This window comes from Indicator indicator, chromosome 10 (genome assembly GCF_027791375.1).
Source record: "Indicator indicator isolate 239-I01 chromosome 10, UM_Iind_1.1, whole genome shotgun sequence".
Lineage (NCBI taxonomy): Eukaryota > Metazoa > Chordata > Aves > Piciformes > Indicatoridae > Indicator > Indicator indicator.
This window is the reverse complement of record NC_072019.1, coordinates 26,308,135-26,328,377: the sequence shown is the minus strand read 5'-3', so window position 1 is coordinate 26,328,377 and position 20,243 is coordinate 26,308,135. Positions and strand designations below refer to the sequence as shown.

General features: G+C 42.4%; 1 protein-coding gene across 1 annotated transcript in view; it reads right to left on the bottom strand.

The window, feature by feature from the left end:
* PATJ (PATJ crumbs cell polarity complex component) overlaps positions 1-20,243 on the bottom strand; it is a 157,497-nt gene that overhangs the window by 37,155 nt on the left and 100,099 nt on the right. The window contains exons 29-30 of the mRNA XM_054383933.1: positions 9,192-9,264; positions 3,863-3,955 (exon numbers count right to left, since the gene is read on the bottom strand). Coding sequence (XP_054239908.1) covers positions 3,863-3,955; positions 9,192-9,264 — 166 coding nt within the window. The remainder of the gene's footprint in view (positions 1-3,862; positions 3,956-9,191; positions 9,265-20,243) is intronic.

Sequence of the window (20,243 nt, the reverse complement as noted above, 5' to 3'; positions counted from 1 at the left end):
TTCTTTTCTTTTCCCTGTTTTCTTTTTTCCCCTGCATTTTTCTCTAAGCCTGCTGTAACTATTATCCAAATGGATAACAAGAAAAAAAACAGATAAAGTGGTGATCTCATTGTATTATCAGAGGTGTCAGGGGAGAAATGGGAAGACTGCTCTGTCATTTTATAAGAAATTGTTTTAAAGAGCAATGAAAAATTATTCCATGCTTCACTTTCCCATTCTGGTATGTGATTAAAACCTGAAGCTTCATTCTGGTCATTAAATCAGCACCAAGCATTACCTTTAAAACTCTCTGATCTTCTCCATTTAACTCAGACAATGCTAGAGGTACCTGAACAAAGTAAAAAGATTCCTAGCCCCTCAAGCTCTGATTGTACATTCAGCATTTGTCATGAGCCTGAGACCTGACTTGTTTAATCTAATTCAATTCCCTCAAATGCATCTAAAAGCATTTTACAAAGCCCCTCCTTTGACAGAGTTTCAAGGGCATGTTTTATGTTTGTAGTAAAGACAGACTGCCATTCCAAGTTCAGATCTTTTAGGGAAAATGAATCCATTCTCAAATACCAAACCTCAGGTTAATTACCCATCTTCAGGACCCTGAATTACATACCCGCTCTGCCACTACACTAATGATGCAAGCTGCTTCAGAGCACGCACAGCCACTGCTCAAGCAATCTTCGTCTTTGTAAAGTTAAGAGCTTTGAGAACATCTCAAAGCCCCATATAGTTCTCAAAGCCCTGTATATCAATTCTTTTCTAATGACACTTTATGGAAAGCCAGATAGCTGCAGTGCTTGAAAAACCACAACTTTCTACCAGGCTACCTCAAAAGACTCAGCTCATAAGCATCCAGACTTTGCCTAACACTTCTATTGGCTCCAGTTCAGATATAAAGTTGTTTTCTTTCCCTCCTCTTATCATCCAAGTTCAAAATGATGTCCATTATATAACTTTATACTTTTTAAAGTGATGAAGTGACAAAAAAAAGTACCTTGAGAGAGAGTGACAAATTTATCAGCAATAAATGACTAGAGAATGACGTGATTTTTTTATTTTTGTTTAATTACAGCTGTCCTTTGGTGAGACATCCTGCTTGTGCTTTGAGCTGTGTCTACTTGTGAAAGATCTCTGCTGATAAGCACACACTTTTTATTTACTCAGTGAACTCGATCTTACTTGTTGACTTTTACATTCCTGATTTCTCCTGTGATATGACTGACAAATTCGGTTACGATGGTCAAGTAATGTTAGGCTCTAGTAGCAACCATCATGCTATGAAAAACAAGGCACTGTTTTCTTTTTTGCCTCAATAGCCACTAAAAAACTGTAAGAGAAATCTGTTTTTCTCCAAATAATGAGCTGCCTTGTGCAGTGTCAAAGTCTTCGTGTCAATATCACTACAAACCCATTTCCTTCTGGTCAGAAGGGACCGATCACAACCATCAGCAGGAGTAAGAATAATAAGAATAAGATATATAGAGAGAAATATTTGCCATGTGGGTTTCAAATCCTCACTGAAAGAGATTCTGAAATCATGAAATTATTCACCACTCTTTCACAGCACTGTTTTTCATCTTCTAAACTATGGGTTGGCCCAACTGAAAGCATTATGGAACGAGCAGCTGGATCTATAAATGTTCTCCAAGTCCACCTCCCAGTTTTGCTGTGTCTGTTTAACTAATGGATAAAAATCAAGGAGTCACCTCTAAGCAAATATCCATTGGATGAAGGCAGTGGCCAGAGAATGAGATACTTGTTGGTTCCTGATTTCAGCAACAACCCAAGGACAGTGGGCCTGCTGGCTAAAGTATTTTGGATTCCTAAGAGAAATGTAAATTGTAGCAGCCGGTTGCTGTTACATGAACAATGTAAGTGCAGACATGATATTAACTTGGTATGGACATTGGGAAAGACAAAGTAAGTACTTTACTGATGTTCTCCTTGCCTAGAGGCTCTCAACAAACCCGCACAGCTTTGTCTTCTCTTACCTTTCTGACACTGTCCTGTTCTGGACAACTCTTAGTACCTGTGTTTTAGGTTTTTCTCTTTTAGTCTGAAATACTGCAGCTTATACTCTTTGGCTCCACAGTTCCCTTCCTTATTGCTTCAAATTTCAAAAGATAATGTCCATATATTGTGGGTTGTCTTGTTCCAGTGGCATCTTCCTTCCAAACCTGTCTTGGATTGTTGCATGTTTTTTGTTTTGTTTTCCCACTGAAACTGTGCTTGCAAAAAGCTGTGCAGCACAGTCCAGAATCACAGAATCATTTTGGTTGGAAAAAACCTTTAGGGTCATCAAGTCCAACCATTCTCTAACTCTATCAAGGCTGGTTCTAAACACATCACTGCCTCTTTTAAACACTTCCAGGGATGGGGATTCAACCACCTCCCAGCGAAGCCTTTTCCAGCATTTGAGAACCCTTTCAGTGAAGAATTTTCTTTTAATGTCCAACCTAAACCTCCCCTGATGCAACTTGAGGCCATTTGGTCTTGTGCTATGACTTGTTACCAGGAAGAAAAGACCAACACCCACCTTGCTCCAACCTCCTCCCAGGTAGTTGTAGAGAGCAAGGAGGTCTCCCCTTAACCTTCTTTTCTTCAGAAGAATACCCTACACCAACTGTTCCTCTTTGTACAGTACATTTTATATAGTTTTATCCTCTTCAGTCTTTGAGCAACTTTTCGTTTTACCCACTAATCCCTCAAATGTTTCTTGCCAAACTGAGCAAGACCAGCAATAAAACCAGGTGACTTACATCTGTAAGTATCTACAATAAACCCCTGCTTCATTATATTCTGAAGAAGGATTCTGCACAAGGCCAATGTACAAATAATCCAACTTTTTTGTAATCCATTAAGAACACAAATCAATCTATTTCACATGGGTGACTAATTCAAGTGATTGAATAGCACATAACACTTTCTAACTCCTGGAGTTCATGGAGTCATTAATTAAATACTAGCTATAGAACATCATATATATTCAATTAATATTTGTAAACCCGGGACACTCTTTGCAAAAGACTTGATGGAGCAGGAAGAAGACACCTAGTGTTCAAACAAATCAGGTTTCCTTAGCTGAGGACAGCACACAGAGACTGTGCACACACAGCAATCCTCAGCCGACAGGCTCCTTGAAAAAGATTGCTGGACTAAAAGATTGCCTCAGCAAATTTGATGTACCTCTAAGGTTAGTCACTTCTCAGCATGTTCAGTAGTTTCTCATTTTAAACTTCTAACACAGGATCCAAAAAAAGAAGATTAGAGCTGAGCCCTGCAGGACTCTCAGGTTTCTGATAATGCACAATCTTGACATATTACCAAGAAAAAACCTCCATCTGCATCAATGAGAAGTTCAGTATTTGTTACAGTGCACACTGACAGGACCACATTAAATCAGGAGTTATGGGCTTGATGTAGAAATACTGAGAGTAACTCTATAGCCACGTTAGTCAGGAGGCAAGGCTAGATTATGATAATAGACGTTTGGGACTTAGAATTTATGAAGCTATGAATTTAAGTAAGAATATGATTTACAGGCCATGTTTTCTTCTAAAGCTGGTCACACATGGATGGCAAGCATGGAACCTCAATCCCCTCACTGGGAAAGAACTCAAGAGTGGGCCAAAATGCTACATAAACCTCTTATCTCAATCTTTGAAGAGGTTATACTGACTGCTTAGTTCATGATAACAGTCTATGGATGTAAAGCCAAAAACTTGACTCTTATATGCACTGGATATCATTTGACAAAAGAGCACTGTTATATTCCAATAGAAAAGTGGAGAGAAAACAAATGAAGCCAATAAACCTCTATTTTCTGAGCTCTAATCATCATCATGTGTCACTTTAAGTCACTTACAGCTTTGTTGGATAGCTCATCAGTCAAGCTTTTCATAAGAACTTCCAAACTTGGGTCGTCTTCGCTGCTGGTAGGTTCCATGCCACCATGATCCTGGTAGAAAGGATTGGTAATAGTTTTTAAACAGAGCTGTGATCCCCCATAATAGCAAAAGAAAACCAAAAACCAGACAATTTTACCTTTTCTTTTCTTTTTCTAAATAAGTAGCAGCATGCAAAAGTGAAAAGATCCAAAATTAAAACATCCTAATATCAGGAGACAAATAAGTGATACAAGTTTTGAAAGACAGACTTTGTCCTCCACTTGGCTGGCCCTAAGTACCATGAAGTAGTCCAACACTAGCACTTAGGTGCAGATCTGGGTCACCTTTCAAGGCCAGACTAGTCCTTACCAACTATGAAAATTGCTAAGCTTCTATGAAGAGGCTTCCTCCTTACTCCCATTGGAAGGGAGAGTCTCACACATGCTCGGTATGTTAAAGGAAGCCAAATTTCCTTCATACAGTCTGAACAGGCTGGTGGCAGCAGAACCCAGTGCTCCACTCTGGAGGAACTGGTAAAGCTGAGGACATGGCCACTGAGCTCAGCAGGCTTAAGCCAGCACTGGAACACATTCCTCAACCTGAAGTGTAAATGTAGCCTCCAGATTCATCTTACTGTGAGAATAGAATACTGCAAATGACCTTCAATGACAACTACTGGAGAAGCAGCAAATGAAGGGAATGTCCCAACAGATATAAGTATTTTCTTCTAGATGTGCTCCAGAACTTTGTTCTGCAGGAAGTTTTTCTCTTTCTATAGAAGATTCCCCACAAAAATGGCCCTTGAAAAATAAAATAACACCACACTAAGTAGAAAAGCTTGTCTGATCACGATTTTCTCCTATTTTCTCTAGGCAGTAATCATTACACATTTGAGAAATATAAGCTTGCAAGAAAAATTATTTCCTTCCCATACTGACAATTAAAGATAAATGGTACCATTTCTGGGAAAACATTTAGGTTAGAGCATCATTAATTCAGTTACATGTAAAATTCTCCTCCCCTTCTTTAAATCAACCAAGTCCAGAAACTGAAAAGATTTTTGATCTATTATTTTGATTTACTTTATTTTAAAAGAGGTTTAATACACCTAAGCCTTTGATCCAAATTTTGAGCTATTGTAAAGCAAAATGGACTATGTGCATTCAGTCCTAGAAGCAAAACTGTTTCCGAATTCTCAACAGACATTTTTAAGCACATATGGAGACAGACTGAGAGAGTTGAGGCTATTCAGCCTGGAGAACAGAAGCTTCTGAGGAGACATTATTGTGGCCTTCCAGTATCTGAAGGGGGCCTACAAGAAAGCTGGGGAGGGACTTTTTAGGATATCAGGTACTGACAGCACTAGGGGGAATGGAGCAAAAAATAAAAATAGATAGATTCAGATTGGATATTAGGGAAATGTTCTTCCCCATGAGGGTGGTGAGGCACTGGAACAGGCTGCCCAGGGAGGTGGTGGAAGCCCCATCCCTGGATGAGTTTAAGGCCAGGCTGGATGTGGTGCTGAGCAACCTGATGTAATGTGAGGTGTCCCCACCCATGGCAGGGGGGTTGGAACTGGAAGATCCTTGAGGTTCCTTCCAACCCTAACAATTCTATGATGAGCAGGTAAAGTACCTCTGCATTTGCACAAAGGCTCACTGGGTTCACTGCTGTTCCAAACCATCTTGTTCTCTGGCCCGCTGATGAATGAAACTTTAAAAAACATATTTGCCAGTGATTAATATTTAATATAAATATAAATTTGCTTCTGGTGGCTTGCCCACAGTACTACATCACAACATAGTGTTACCCTATCCTGTTGTTCCATGCAATGAAGCGAGGCCCTGTTTATTATTTTCCATACTAAAATACCTTAATGAAGATAAAGAGAGAAGATGAAGAAAATTAAGAGAACAGTACCAGCTAGCTAGGGCAGCCTGGTATTCTGTGACACTAGCCAGGCTGTTTAACGTGATCTGACAAGTTCCATGTGCAGTGTAACAGTCAATGTCAAATACTTATTTGGTATTTCAAATATATTTGAAGATATAATTTCAAGATTTAATGCACAGTCAGTTTTGGTTTGCTTTATTTAAAGGCAGGAAGAGCTGACAAATGAAAGCACTGGAGATTTCTGTTCAGAAACAGTATCTTTTGGTTACATCTACTTTACATAACGCAAAGACACTAACTAGAAGTAAAAGCTTGCAATTACTTATAGAACAGACAGAATGTAAATAGTAAGAGCTTGCCATTAATGCATGAAACTCAACCCTCAAGCATCTACCTCTTAAAGGCAAGCATAGAATATGAGGGTGAGCACTTTGGGTTCCACATGCTGAGACACTAATTACCATCACAGTGAGATCAAGTGCACTCTCAGAGTTTGCAGATGACACCATAGGGGCCTGCACAGGCTGGAGAAGTGGGCTGCTCCCACTGTTCAACAAGGCCAAGTGCAAGGTGCTGCACCTGGGCTAGGGCAACCCTTGGAGAATGAAGGGACTGAGAGCAGCTAGCACTTTGCACCCACCGGGGTGCTGGACACAAGCTGGCACCTTGCACTCACAGCCCAGAAGCCAAACATATCCTGGACTGACCCCCAGCAGTGTGGGCAGCAGGTGCAGGGAGGGGATTCAGCCTCTCTGCTCTGCTGAGTCCCCGCTGCAGTGCTCGGGTCAGCTCTGGAGTACTCAGCACAGCACAGACATGGGCCTGTTGGAGCGGGCCTGGAGAAGGCCACAGCAGTGATGGGAGGGCTGGAAGCCCTCTGCTGTGAGGCCAGGCTGAGAGAGTTGAGCTTGTTCAGCCTGGAGGAGAGAAGGCTGCAGGGAGATTGACAGCAGCTGAACATGAGCCAGCAGTGTGCCCAGGTGGCCAAGAAGGCCAATGGCATCCTGGCCTGCATCAGGCATAGTGTGGCCAGCAGGAGCAGGGAAGTCATCCTGCCCTGTGCTCAGCACTGGTTAGGCCACACCTTGAGTACTGTGTCCAGTTCTGGGCTCCTCAATTTAAGAAGGACATTGAGAGACTTGAACGTGTCCAGAGAAAGGCAACGAGGCTGGGGAGAGGTCCGGAGCACAGCCCTATGAGGAGAGGCTGAGGGAGCTGGGGGTGCTTAGCCTGGAGAAGAGGAGGCTCAGGGGAGACCTCATTACTGTCTACAACTACCTGAAGGGAGGTTGTAGCCAGGTGGGGGTTGGTCTCTTCTCCCAGGCAAACAGCATCAGAACAAGAGGACACAGTCTCAAGCTGCACCAGGGGAAGTTTAGGCTTGAGGTGGGAAGAAATTTCTTCATGGAGAGAGTTGTTAGACATTGGAATGTGCTGCCCAGAGAGATGGTGGAGTCACCATCCCTGGAGGTGTTCAAGAGGGGATTGGACATGGCACTTGGTGCCATGGTTTAGTAGTCATGAGGTCTTGGGTGACAGGTTGGTCTTGATGATCCTTGAGGTCTTTTCCAACCTTATTGATAACTGTGATCTTCTGGTGGCCTTTCAGTGCTTAAAGGGGCTGATCTGAGAGCTGGAGACAGGCTTTTGAACAGGGCCTCTTGTGGCACGACAAGGGGGGATGGTTTAAACTAAAAGAAGGAGGTTCAGATTAAAGTGAAGGAACATTTTTGACACTGAGGGTGGTGAGACCCTCCACAGAGGTGGTAGATGTCCCATCCCTGGAACCATTCCTGGTCAGGGGCTCTGAGAAACCTCATCTAGTTGAGGATGTCAGGTTGAACTACAAGACCTTTAAAGGTCACTTCCAACCCAAACCACTCTATAAATCTATGCTTCGACCGCAGCACAGAATGTGCCTAAAGAGAACTTCGTGGTTCATCCTGAAGACAAAAATATTAAACAAAGATGGGAACAACTGTGGGTATTAAATAGTCAACAGAAATAAAATGAACTTGGGCTCTAAATTGTAGAGTTATTTGCAATCACCAGCTGCACCTGGGACAGGCTGCTTTTATGGAGGAGAGAATGAAAAGCCAAAACACTGTCCAAAAATGACTCTGATGCAAACAAAAACTAAGCAGCTTTTGAACTGTACAGCCCCATACCTGTATGGAAGTCACCATCCATGGTAACACAATCTGGAAAGCAATAGCAAGCATGCAAACAGGAGATTAATCCAGGAGCGCTACCTGGCATGGACTGGTGCTGTGGGATCACCACAGTGCTTATTGAAATACCACGAGTTCAGCGCACATGGATTTAGCAATTCAAGGCAAGACCAAACTTCAGTCGAGTTATAAAACATGTTTTGTTATGTTAGCTCAAAGAGAAATAGAATTAAAAGGCAATAGCATGTCCTTTATCTAAGAAATTTAGTTATACCACATTGAGATGTCAAATTCATAACAACGTGGGGACACTGCATGGATTCGTGGTGCACGAGAGCTGTCAGTCTGTACCGGGGCTTAGAATGCAACTAGAATGAGGACAAACATTGGTCACACTACCACACAAACTTTTTGCACTGGAAGAGGGACTTTTTAGGGTGCCAGGTAATGATAGGACTAGGGGAAATGGAACAAAAATAGAAATGGGTAGATTCAGATTCGATGTTAGGAAGAAATTCTTCACCATGAGGGTGCTGAGACACTGGAACAGGTTGCCCAGGGAGGTTTGTAGAAGCCCCATCCCTGGAGGTTAAGGCCAGGCTGGATGTGGCTCTGGACAACCTGATCTAGTGTGAGGTGTCCCTGGAACTAGATGATCCTTGAGGTCCCTTCGAACCCTAACAATTCTATGATTCTATGCTACAACACTTGTGTACTAGAGCTCATTGTTTAAGGAACCCTTGTCTGCTCCTCCAGGGAGAAAGTGAGAAGGAATGAGAGACTCTGATGTTGGAGCACAGGATGGAGTGGTAGACCAGGACTCTCAGGTTGGGATTGTCTCAAGAGGCCCTTGTAACGTAAACCATGCGTAAAATATATAAATAAATCCTCTTCTTATGGAGGGTATCAATGTCCTGGGCAAAAGATCCTCACCACAACTACTCTAACCATTTGGAAAAGGAGTGGGAAAGGAGATGGCAAGGTTTTCATTTGGAGATTTTTCTTCCTCCTGCACAGCAGTAACCTGTCATTAATGCCTTGCCAGCCCTTTATTTGATGAGATCAGTAAAAAAAGAGAGAGAGGAAAAGATGGCTATTAGGTCCAGTTCCTACTCAGTGCATTTTATAATTCAGGGATTAATTAGATGGGGAGCTTGAATTTATAATGAACTGCTAATTATGATTAATCTAATTTAGCAATCCCTAATTAAAAAAAAAAAAAAAAATTACCCACAAGCCTTACCTCAATAGAAGAGTGGGAGCCAGAAGGTAATGGGAAAGGAGTAACAGCCATCTGATTGACTGCATCTTCACTTCTGCAAAACAAAAAACAACATAGAATCCTTTTGGCTGTAAAAGACCTCCAAGATCATCAAGTCCAACCATCAACCTAAGACCATCAGGGCCAATAAACCACATCCTGAAGTGCCATGTCCACAATTTTCTTGAAAACCTCCAGGGATGCTGACTCCACCACCTCTCTGGGCAGCCTTTTCCTAATATCAAACCTAAATCTCCCCTGGCACAATTTCAGGCCATTTCCTCTCGCTCTATCATCTGATAGTAGGGAGAAGAGACTGACTTCCACCTTGCTGCAACCTCCTTTCAGGGAGCTGTAGAGAGCAATGAGATCTGCCCTCAGTCACAATGGCCAAAGTTTTCTTTTGAGTTGGTTTTACCCATTAAGAAATTAATCTCACAAAAATAAAAAGTAACTGCTTCTTGGCAGAACTTAGAGCTTACAAAAGCACCTCCTTGTTGCTTTTCTCCTTGCTAGCAAACAGAGCACATCCCTTCTTGGGACCACAGCAGTTTCACCTGGCACATATTGACATCACGTTCTCGGGGAATCCAATGCAGTAGGGATTACCAAAGGCTGTGGTTGGAGTTTATGGTCCTCACACATCGACAGATGTGCTAATACTTCAGTTGCCTCTTTCTAATAGTGCATTTGGCAATAGGTGGGCATTCACAAAAGTGTGGCCAGCAGGTCAAGGGAGCTTCTCCTCCCCCTCTACTCTGCTCTGGAATATTGGGTCCACTTTTGAGGTCCCCAGTATAAGACAGCAAACTACTGGAAAGAGTCCAGCAGAGGTTATGAAGATGCTGTGGGGCCTGGAGCATCTCTGTGAGGAGGAAAGGTTGAGAGACCTGGGGCTGTTTAGCATGGAGAAGACCAGCCTGAGAGGGGATCTTCCCAATGCTCAGCAAGAGATATATCTCAATGCTGAGCAAGAGCTAAAGGTGGGGTACAAGAAGACAGGGCCAGAGCCTTTTCAGTGGTGCCCAGTGATAGGACAATGAGCAACAGGCACAAATTGCAATCCAGGAGGTTCCACCTGAACAGAAGAGAAAAACGTCTTTGCTGTAAAGGTGCTGGAGCCTTGGAGCAAGTTGCCCAGAGAGGCTTTAGAGAGGCCTCCACACTGAGGGGTTTCTTCTGGAGAGATTCCAAACCCACCTGGACATTGTGATGCCAGGCAATCTGCTGTGGGTGACCCTGATTTAGCAGGGAAGGTGGGACTGGATGATCTCCAGAGGTCCTTATCAACCCCCACCACCCTGCAATTCTGTGAAACTGCTTGTTTATAGTCAAGCATTCACATTGCTGAAATATAATACCTGGTTTATTACAATAGATCAGTTTTCTTTTTTGTTCACATTTGCTGTGGTCTTTTCTAAATGATTCAATATAAAAAAAACTTGGAATAAATTTTATAGAATGCATGCAGAAGAAAACAGATGAACACTGATTACCTCTACATATAAAGTATATTATTTTCCCAAGATGCTTATTATTTATGGCATCCTTTCCTCTATCCTCTTTAAAATAGATTCCTAAGTTGACATTTGATTATTTTGTAACTTTCAAATGCCTTTTTTTAATATTAAACAGCATTTTGCCTTAGAAATGTTTTTCCTCAACTGCCATTTCAAATTATCTGGCTTGTGAAATTAGCTCTGTATTTTTCTGGCCTCTGTAAAACTGGACCAAGTAAAAGCCTACTTCAGTGATATTGCTCAAGAAAAATCTGAGGTGTAAGGAAAAAAAATTCTCCAAATTTTGCTTCAAAAACTCTTCTGATGTACCTCTATATGGGGGTGAACAAGTCACACAGAAGCCAGGAACGTGATGCAAACCTCATTTTGCTAAAGATTCAGTACTATCACCCAGTCTCTGCTAGCCAAAGCATGCCAGAGGAGGAAGCAGCAAGACTGCTACTTTGCAGATACAGATCTTGGGATGTAAGGACACGACTTCTCATGCAGTGGGTCTTCTGGGTTTGATTTCTGGTCCTATCTATAACCTTCTAGGTAACACAAGCAGATTTGTTTCCTTTTTTAATTTCTGGGATAAAATATTGGATTAGTGCATGTTTAAGAACATTTTACAGGAGTACCTGAAAGAAAAAAAAAAACAACCAACCAACCAAACAAAGTCTCATTTCATCCCTCAAGAGTTAAGCACACGAAGCTAGTATGCTCTGCTCACTGAAAGACAACACTAAATCAACAGCTCTCAGCAGAGCAGCCTATGGGAAATTCAGTCACAGGCATTTGAAATGATAAATCCTGCAGGCAAAGGTTGGTGAATTCATTTACTTATCTTCAACCAAACACCCATACAATTCAAAGGAATTGGTTCTGAGCTGCTCATTTGTATACTCGCTCCCAGCCTCTCCTCTTGGCCCTGCTCAAAGCCTTGCAGGAGTGAGAAACCACGCTAAGATCAGAAGCAGAGTGGCCTGTGATGCAGAAACACGTGTGCACAGTGCCAGGGCAGAAATCTGAGCAATGCACAGAATCCAGCCCACAAAATTTCAGAAGCATTTCACAATTTCCAAGTGCATTTTACCCCATGAGGCATACTAGACAAGGACATTTTTTCCTCCTCTTATCATCACGAGACATCGATCTAATTACGCTGCTTTCCTAACCTAGAATAAACCAGCAAATATCAGGTGTCTAAGAGACCTAGCAAATTTTCACTAGACTGTAGAGGTTTTTCTGAAAACAGTTTATATGAAGCACAACAACAACATGAAAACCAACTCCACTTCTGTAGCTCACAATGTGTGCTGCAGATCTTGCCATTAGAAGCATACTTGAAAACAACAAGGTATGCAGAAACCTTTGTGAAAAATATTCTAAAAATGCTGACAGAAGCTTCAGGATCTGCATCACAAAGTGGGGTGTAGGTAATTACAAACCCTAGTTTCTGCTTCAGATATACACTGAAAACGTTTGTTTTCCAATCACTGGGCAAAGCATCTTTCTGCAGTTTGAAATGGATAGCCATTTTTATTCAAGCAATAAAAAACCCTCCTACTTACAATGATTCCCTGGAAAAAAAAATATGCAAAAAATAAACCCCCCCAAGGTTACGAAGTGTTACAACTTGTAATCTCCCCCTGCTAGGACTCGTACATATTTAAATACTTCAATGCTGCTTCAAAGGAGAATACTTCAAAGCAGAATCAAAGTGGGAACATATTTTAAAGTGACCGATCTAATAACAAATTGCTCTTTCTGCTCTCCACTTCCATAAGTGTCCTCAACTAAAACACGAATTTATTTACAGCTAAAATGAGCAATCATTTTCTTTTGCTGCAGGAGCAGACAGCTCAGAAGTCAGAACTCCCTATTCAAATTGCGGTGGCTGCAAACGAGCAGTCAGTGTATTTGCCAATAGCTGCTACAGATCCACCTCGAGAAAGCTGTTCTCAGTTACCAGCACTCAATATTGCTTGAGGTTAAGATATCTAAACCCTTCACATTCAAGGCACAGCTTCAGACTCCCAGGGTCAAAGCAGCACACGATGCAATTTATACAGCAGGGAGGTTCAGACACTTCCCTTCCATTATCTGCAAAAATGATAAGCATCCACCACTCCTGTTCCAGCTCTAACAGTGGTTTGTATAAGATGCTGGCTTGGCAGCCCACCTCTTTGCTGTACTCGTGCACCAGAGAGCTGTTTATATTTCAGCAGCTGCACATAAACTCAATAGGGAAGGAATTCATCACTCCTCCAACAAATATGTTTATTGCTTCTAACTTATCAGGATGAGTTTCTGAGTGAAAAGGGGAATTAGACCTACTTGGAGGTTAGAGTGCCAATTGATTGTACCAACATTGTGGAGCAGAGATTGATACAGAAGAAACAGGAAGCTTTCCTCACTGCAAGTATCACAAGAACCAAGGTTAAAGAAATATGTAAGTGGTAAAGACTCTCTAAACTGCAGAAAAACTCATACCCTTTCAGCTTTATTTGATTACATACCACACTTTACTACACTTCCCTTCTGGTCTAAATAGGACCCCTGGATAGTCCCTGTCCTTTCTCACTGGCCAAAGAGAACAACTTCTGATGTTTTGCTCCACCTAACAACCACACCTCTGCTGAAGGGGAGGGATGTGCAGCTTAAACAAAGCCAGGTACACTATTATTGACTCATAATTAACTATCATAAACACTTGGCACAAAATAAGCCTAAAGAGAGCAATATGCAAGCATAAATCTGAAGGGATTACTCAATTCCATGCTGCAGAAAGTAAGCCTGAAGGGAAGTTAGAGTTGTGTGCTGCAAGGCTTCAGCTAGGCCGCCCTGCACTTATCAGAAAGCTGTCTCTGGCATGTCAGAGGAATGTCACACATAGCTGGAATGGTCTATGAAGCATTCAGAAAGTTATCTTTTCAGAGATGATAACCAGAAGTCACAGCCCCACCCCAACACAGGGTTGCTTTCTGGGGTTTTTTGTTTGTTTTTATCCTTTTTTGTTTGGTTTGTTTGTTTGGTGGTTTTTGTTTGTTTGTTTGTTGTTTTTCATTTGCTCATTGATCTCAGACTTGCATTTCTTGAATTCAGACTCCCTGCTTTCCTTTGAGGATATTTTCTGTTTTCCATTTTACCTCCTCTTTGGTCTCAGGTTTGTGCTGGTATAAGCTCACTGTCACATAACACTAAGAAAATCTTTGCTGAGCACAGTGAATGAGATTCATTACCTGTCTGAAGCAGAGTATCCTTTTTAAGGTAGTGCCCAACCTTCTTCTATGATCAGTACAAAACCAAGATGAATCCCAAACCAGATCCACTCAGAAGGGCAATTCATCCCAGCACCTAAACTACCTGATTTAGGACAGGATGAACTGAATTGCTCCTTGGAATTACTTGACATCTGTTCAGTAACCAAAGAAGTCCAGATGACCTCTAGATGTCTAAACCAAGGGAGTTGAACCACCAGCTAAACTGCCTGCAACTACACAATCCATCAACTCTAAAAGATGATTTGACAACAGCTTTGTAGGGAGCTATGGATGCTTTGGGGGAATAAAAAGTACACCAAGAATCAGGAGAAAAACCCAGTAGCTTGTATGCACTTGCATTACACCTTAGTTAGAACAATCCTACAGACCAAGTGAATGAACAACATTTCCTCCAACCCTTAGGACTCCCACTGGCTGTAACATTAGGGCATAAAGTCCTGCTGTTACTGAAAACTTCTATTAGTCCACATCCTGCTTGTTTAAAAAAAAGATGGAAATCAAGTCAGGATCTTGTATTTTCTCATCTTTGTTCTCCCTCTAGAACTTCCTTTGTAGAAAAGGAACTGAAGGAAAGCTGCACACTGAAAAGGCATGCTGGATTTTTCCTTTGATTGGGTCAAGGAAAGACCTTTGGCTTGTGCAGCTTCTTGAAACATCTCTCCTCCTAACAGCAAGAACAATCTTGTTTCTCCATTTCCCCTCCATCCACTCCTAACTATGGGAGAGCCAAATGCATACAGATATTTCAAATGAGCAACTAATGTTCATATAAACTGCAGCTTAGGTCATCAAAGGTTTGAAAGAGCCCAAAGTACTTAACTTCCTCAACCATGCACTTGTTCCCACATGTGTATGACAGCAAGGAGGAAACAGCTCTGGAGAAAACAGGAAAAGTTCAAACTTGCACGCACAGTGTCTGGCAAGGGCTTATTTTTAAAGGTTTCCCACATGAAAGAATCTAAACAATCAAAGCAAGTAAAAACAGAGTTTACACTATTAAAATATGAGCAATTATGTAAGTTAGAACAAATTTAAAGCAAAAATAATTTCTAAAGCATGACAGCATTTGAGGCTCTGGCATACAACATGCAACATTACTTACAGAGGCTCTCCTGCCTAGAGAAGAGAATACTCTGGGGGGACCACAGAGCTGCCATCCAATACCTGAAGGGAACCTACAGGAAGGCTGGAGAGGGACTTTTCATAATAGTGTCTAGAGACAGGACAAGAGGGAATGGTTTGAATAGAATCATAGAATCAAGAAGGCTGGAAGAGACCTCAAGGATCATCAAAGTCCAACCTGTCACCCTAAACCTCATGACTATCTAAACCATGGCACCAAGTGCCACGTCCAATCCCCTCTTGAACACCTCCAGGGATGGTGACTCCACCACCTCCCTGGGCAGCCCATTCCAATGGCCAACCACTCTCTCTGTGAAGAACTTTCTCCTCACCTCCAGCCTAAACCTTCCCTGGCACAGCTTGAGACTGTGTCCTCTTGTTCTGCTGCTGGTTGCCTGGGAGAAGAGACCAACCCCCTCCTGGCTACAACCTCCCTTCAGGTAGTTGTAGACAGCAATGAGGTCACCCCTGAGCCTCCTCTTCTCCAGGCTGAACAGTCCCAGCTCCCTCAGCCTCTCCTCATAGGGCTTGTGCTCAAGGCCTCTCCCCAGCCTCGTTGCCCTTCTCTGGACATGCTCCAGCAATTCAACATCTTTCCTAAACTGAGGGGCCCAGAACTGGACACAGTACTCAAGGTGTGGCCTAACCAGAAGCTGAGGGAGAGTAGGTTTAGACTGGATCTTAGGAAGAAGTTCTTCAGTATGAGGGTGCTGAGATACTGGAACAGATTGCCCAGTTGTTAGGTGCTCCCTCCCTAGGGGTGTTCAAGGCCAGGCTGGATGAGGCCTTGAGCAGCTGAGTCTAGTTGGGAGGTGTTCCTGCCCATGGCAGGGAGGTTGGAGTAGATAATATCTGAGGTCCCTTCCAACCTGATCCAGTCTATGATTCTATGATAAGAGATGAACAAAGACTCAGTGACAAAATCACAGCAATGGAAAATGTTAAACACCACCAAAGAACTGGCCAACCTAGCTCTCAGCTCTTGCTTTACCAGTCCTCAGAGTACATGGATCTCTCTCCTTTGCATATCACCATAAACATATCAAGAGATCAGTCTTTACAATTAAACTTAGAAACAGAAGGAGAGGTTAGGTGACAGAGATTTGTGGGCTCCACTGGGAAGCTACAATCCCATTCACCAGAAAGCAATGATAACGGAACGAATGACTGCAGTGTGGGAGGATGGCTCTGGACAGCTAGCAGATGGTATTTCAATAAGGAAAATCCTACAGTGCCTTACTCTTAAAGCATTTCTCATGTTTCATCACAGCACAAGACAATTTTCTTTTAAGGGATAAAGGTATGCCAAAGAATGAATCACCGAATGGAACACAATGGCATGATGGTTTGAAAATCAGTGGCACTCACTTTGATTCAAGCATTCAAACTATATTTGATCTGCTTATTATACCAACACTGAAGCATCAAAACAGATTAAAGGCAGTTAATTGAGCATGGAAAAAAAACATTGAATTTGCTGAATCATAAAACTCCCACTGTAAAAGAACACTCTGATATAAACTGGATTTCCTACCACAGATGTAAAATCTAATTATATTGTTTTATTATGCATCTTAAAAGGATGGACTTGTAATGCTTGAACAAAACCCATTCTGTTTTGGTAACTAGGCCACAGAGATTACTACAAGCAAGTCCCTTTCTCACCTTACTAACCAGACAGTTCCTGTTTGTTGGAGATTCAGAATTTCAAAAGGCAACCAAGACCTGGAGTGAAAGGACAAGAGGCAATGGTTTTAAATTAGAGAAGCGCAGATTTAGATTGGATGTTAGGAACAAATTCTTTACAATGAGGGTGGTTGAGCACTGGAACAGGTTGCCCAGGGAGGTGGGTTGAGGCCTCATCACTGGAGACATTCAAGGTGAGGTTCAGTGAGGCTCTGGGTGACCTCATCCAGTTGAGGATGTCCCTGCTGAGAGCAGGCGGGGGTTGGACTAGATGACCTTTAGAGCTCCTTTCCAATCAGGGTGATTCTATGATAAGACCTTCACATGACCCTCTTGGCACTGACTTCTACAGCAAGCCTCCTTTATATGCCTTGGAAAAACGAAGTCAAATGATGATTTACTTCTGATATTCAGAAGTTAATGCAGCAGCTGTAAGACTCTGAGGTCAGATAAAACGTGACTGGGCACTAATCAAAGGAAGCACTTGAAGAAGTCATTTCATCTCAGGAAAATCTTGCCATGCTGGAGCAATTGGTTTGTTTCTTTCATAAACTGGGTGAGCAGGTTAAATGCCTTCAAATGGGTTACTGTAGAAGGCTACAAAGCACTAGATGCACTGAATCTTAACACACACACACACACACACACAAAAGTGACACTATAACTGCAAATCTTTTAGATGCTGTTACAAGCTCTTGTAATTAATGAGACCACTGGGAAACTTTGCTGTGTTAAGACCTGTATTTTGGAATTGGGCCAAAATCAACTGTTTTAAACAACCACCATCAACTTAATTGAGGAAAAGATGCTCATAAACCAGAGTGAGAAGCTTTCAAACATAAGGGGATGCCTGTGATTCTCACAACACTGAACTGCACTATGTCTCATCAGCAAAAATTGCAGGAAAGGGTGGGAATGCAGCTGCAACCCTACCTGGGTGTAAAAAAAGTGTGAACAGATTTTTATAGTGCAGACGATAAGTTAGGATTTTAGTAGAAAGTCAATGGCTTGAAGACACCTTCTAGTCTTTTCTTCCTAGAAAAAAAACAAACCTGGGTGCAATGAAATCCAAGTTATTTAATGATTATTACTACAGTTCTCACTGAAAGGCTTTTCTGTGCCCAGAAATTTCTGGACTTCTTTTGCAACTGACGAAAGAGTTTATGGAAACATCCCCTTGCCCTGCACATGAACCAAAACACCAGAAATACGAAAGCCTTGATGCTGTTTCCTGCTTCAAAGTGAAAAGCAGCCTGCTTATCACTGAGCATCCTTCATCTAAGGAAAATGAGGCCTCACAATATCAAAGAGGGCACTTTTTAGTAATAGCCCAAGAGTCCCACCAGTTTTGCTTTTATGTCCTAGGTCAGCTCAGTCAGACGTGCAGGAGCTTTTTAGGCTATTGAATGATGTGTTTCTGGAAAACTACAACCTCCTTGGGCCTTTCATTGGTGAAGTTCACAGAGTCCTAGCATGGTGGGGGTTGGAAGGGACCTCTGGAAATCATCTAGTCCAAAATCCCTGTGAAAGCAGGGCCACTCACAGCAGGGTGCCCAGGGTTGCAATGTCCAGGTCTCCAGAGGAGACTCCACAACCTCTCTGGGCAGCCTGGTCCAGTGCTCTGTCACTCTCAAAGGAAAGAAGCTTTTCCTCATGTGTAGGTGGAACTTCCTGGGTTCCAGTTTGTGCCTGTTGCTCCTGGTCCTGTTGCTTAGTATCACTGAAAAGAGTGTAGCTTCCTCTTCTTGATGCTCACCCTTCAGATATTGAACAGCATCGAGAAGCTAATTAAAATATTACTATCTTCACACAAACAGAGACCAAAGCTATTTCTTCCACAATTCCTGCAGCATGTGTTATTTTGCTTTGGTGATCCATGGCCCCTTCTTCCTCTGTGCTCCAGGATGTGTTTTGGCCATGTTATGCTACATGCCTTCTACCTTTAAAAGAAGTGGCACAGCTAACAGCGCTTCGGAGGATGAAAGTAGCATTTCTCCTGCAACCAGTTCCTCCTCATTTTCAAAGCATAACAAATGTCACGGTATCCTGCTTTTTCCACATCATTAGAGACCAGAGGAACATATCTGAAATCAGCCAAGCAGCAAACCTACCAGGAGAGCTGAGTCTGCTACACTCAATGCTTTGTTCTCAGCTGGAAAAGCTATTGCACATGCACGTACGAGAGACGGATGGAGATTCAAGATACCTGTTGCTGCTCTTATTTAATACAGCTGGCACTGCAATGCATTAAGCAGTGGCATTTCAATAACCTCATATTATAACTATAACATAGGTTGATAAAGCAAAAAACAAAAAACACCCAACTTTGTCTACCAAACTGCACCACAGACGAGGCTTCTGGGACCAGAGCAGTCTTCTGGTTTGTGTTTTTAGTCAATCACGCCACACGCTGGTTTTGTCATGTGAGGTGTAGGAAGAGAAAGCACCAAGACAGAACATAGTTTGCACAAGAAAAGAAAATTATTCTCATTTCTCCTTAAACTTCACCATTAAAAGAAACAGTCTGACTTTGCTGCACTTTTGAAAAACTCTCCTTACTGTGAGAATTTGACCATATATCAAAGAAAAAAGGTGATGTTGGTTTTCTTCCCACGTTAGATGCAGTGCTCTAGTTACTAAGGACATCCTCTCAGTGAGAGAATTTCTTTGCATTGCTGGTCAAATGGCTGTCCCAGGTCAAGCCATCAGACCCACCAGCTGTCAGGGTGCTTCAATGCTAGGTTGAGAGCAGTGACAAGATGCGTGCTCTTGGGAAGTGTGAAGATAAAAGTTTACAACCTCAGCAGCAGCATTTAAACATAGAAACTTTTTTTTTTCTTTTTAAACACTAGAGAGAAACAAGAGTTATCCAACAGTATTCCCAATATCTATTGTTTATGATCATGAAGAAAAATTGTGCCTCGAAATCCACTTTTACATAGATGATCCAAAAAAGAGGAATTATCATAGAATCTTTTGGGTTGGAAAGGACCTTAAAAAGTCATCTAGGCCAACCTCACTGCAGTCAGCAGGGACATCTTCAACTAAAGCAGGTTATTCAGAGTCCTGTCCAACCTGATCTGGAATGGTTCCCTGGATGGAGCATCCACCACCTCAACCTGGGCCAGAGGTCTTACCACCCTCGCTGCAAAGCAAAATTTCTTATCAGCCCCTTTAAGTACTGAAAAGGCTACCAGAAGGTCTCCCTGGAGCCTTCTCATCTCCAGGCTGAACAACCCCAACTCCCTCAGCCTGTCCATGTCTCCCCTGGGCTGAGGCCTCCAGAGTCAGACTCAGCACTGCAGGTGGGGTCTCAGCACAGCAGAGAGGCAGAATCCCCTCCCTCCACCTTCTGCCCACACTGCTGGAAATCAGCCCAGGACACACTTGTCTTCTCGTCTGTGAGTGCACAGTGCCAGCTCATGCCTAGCTTTTCACTC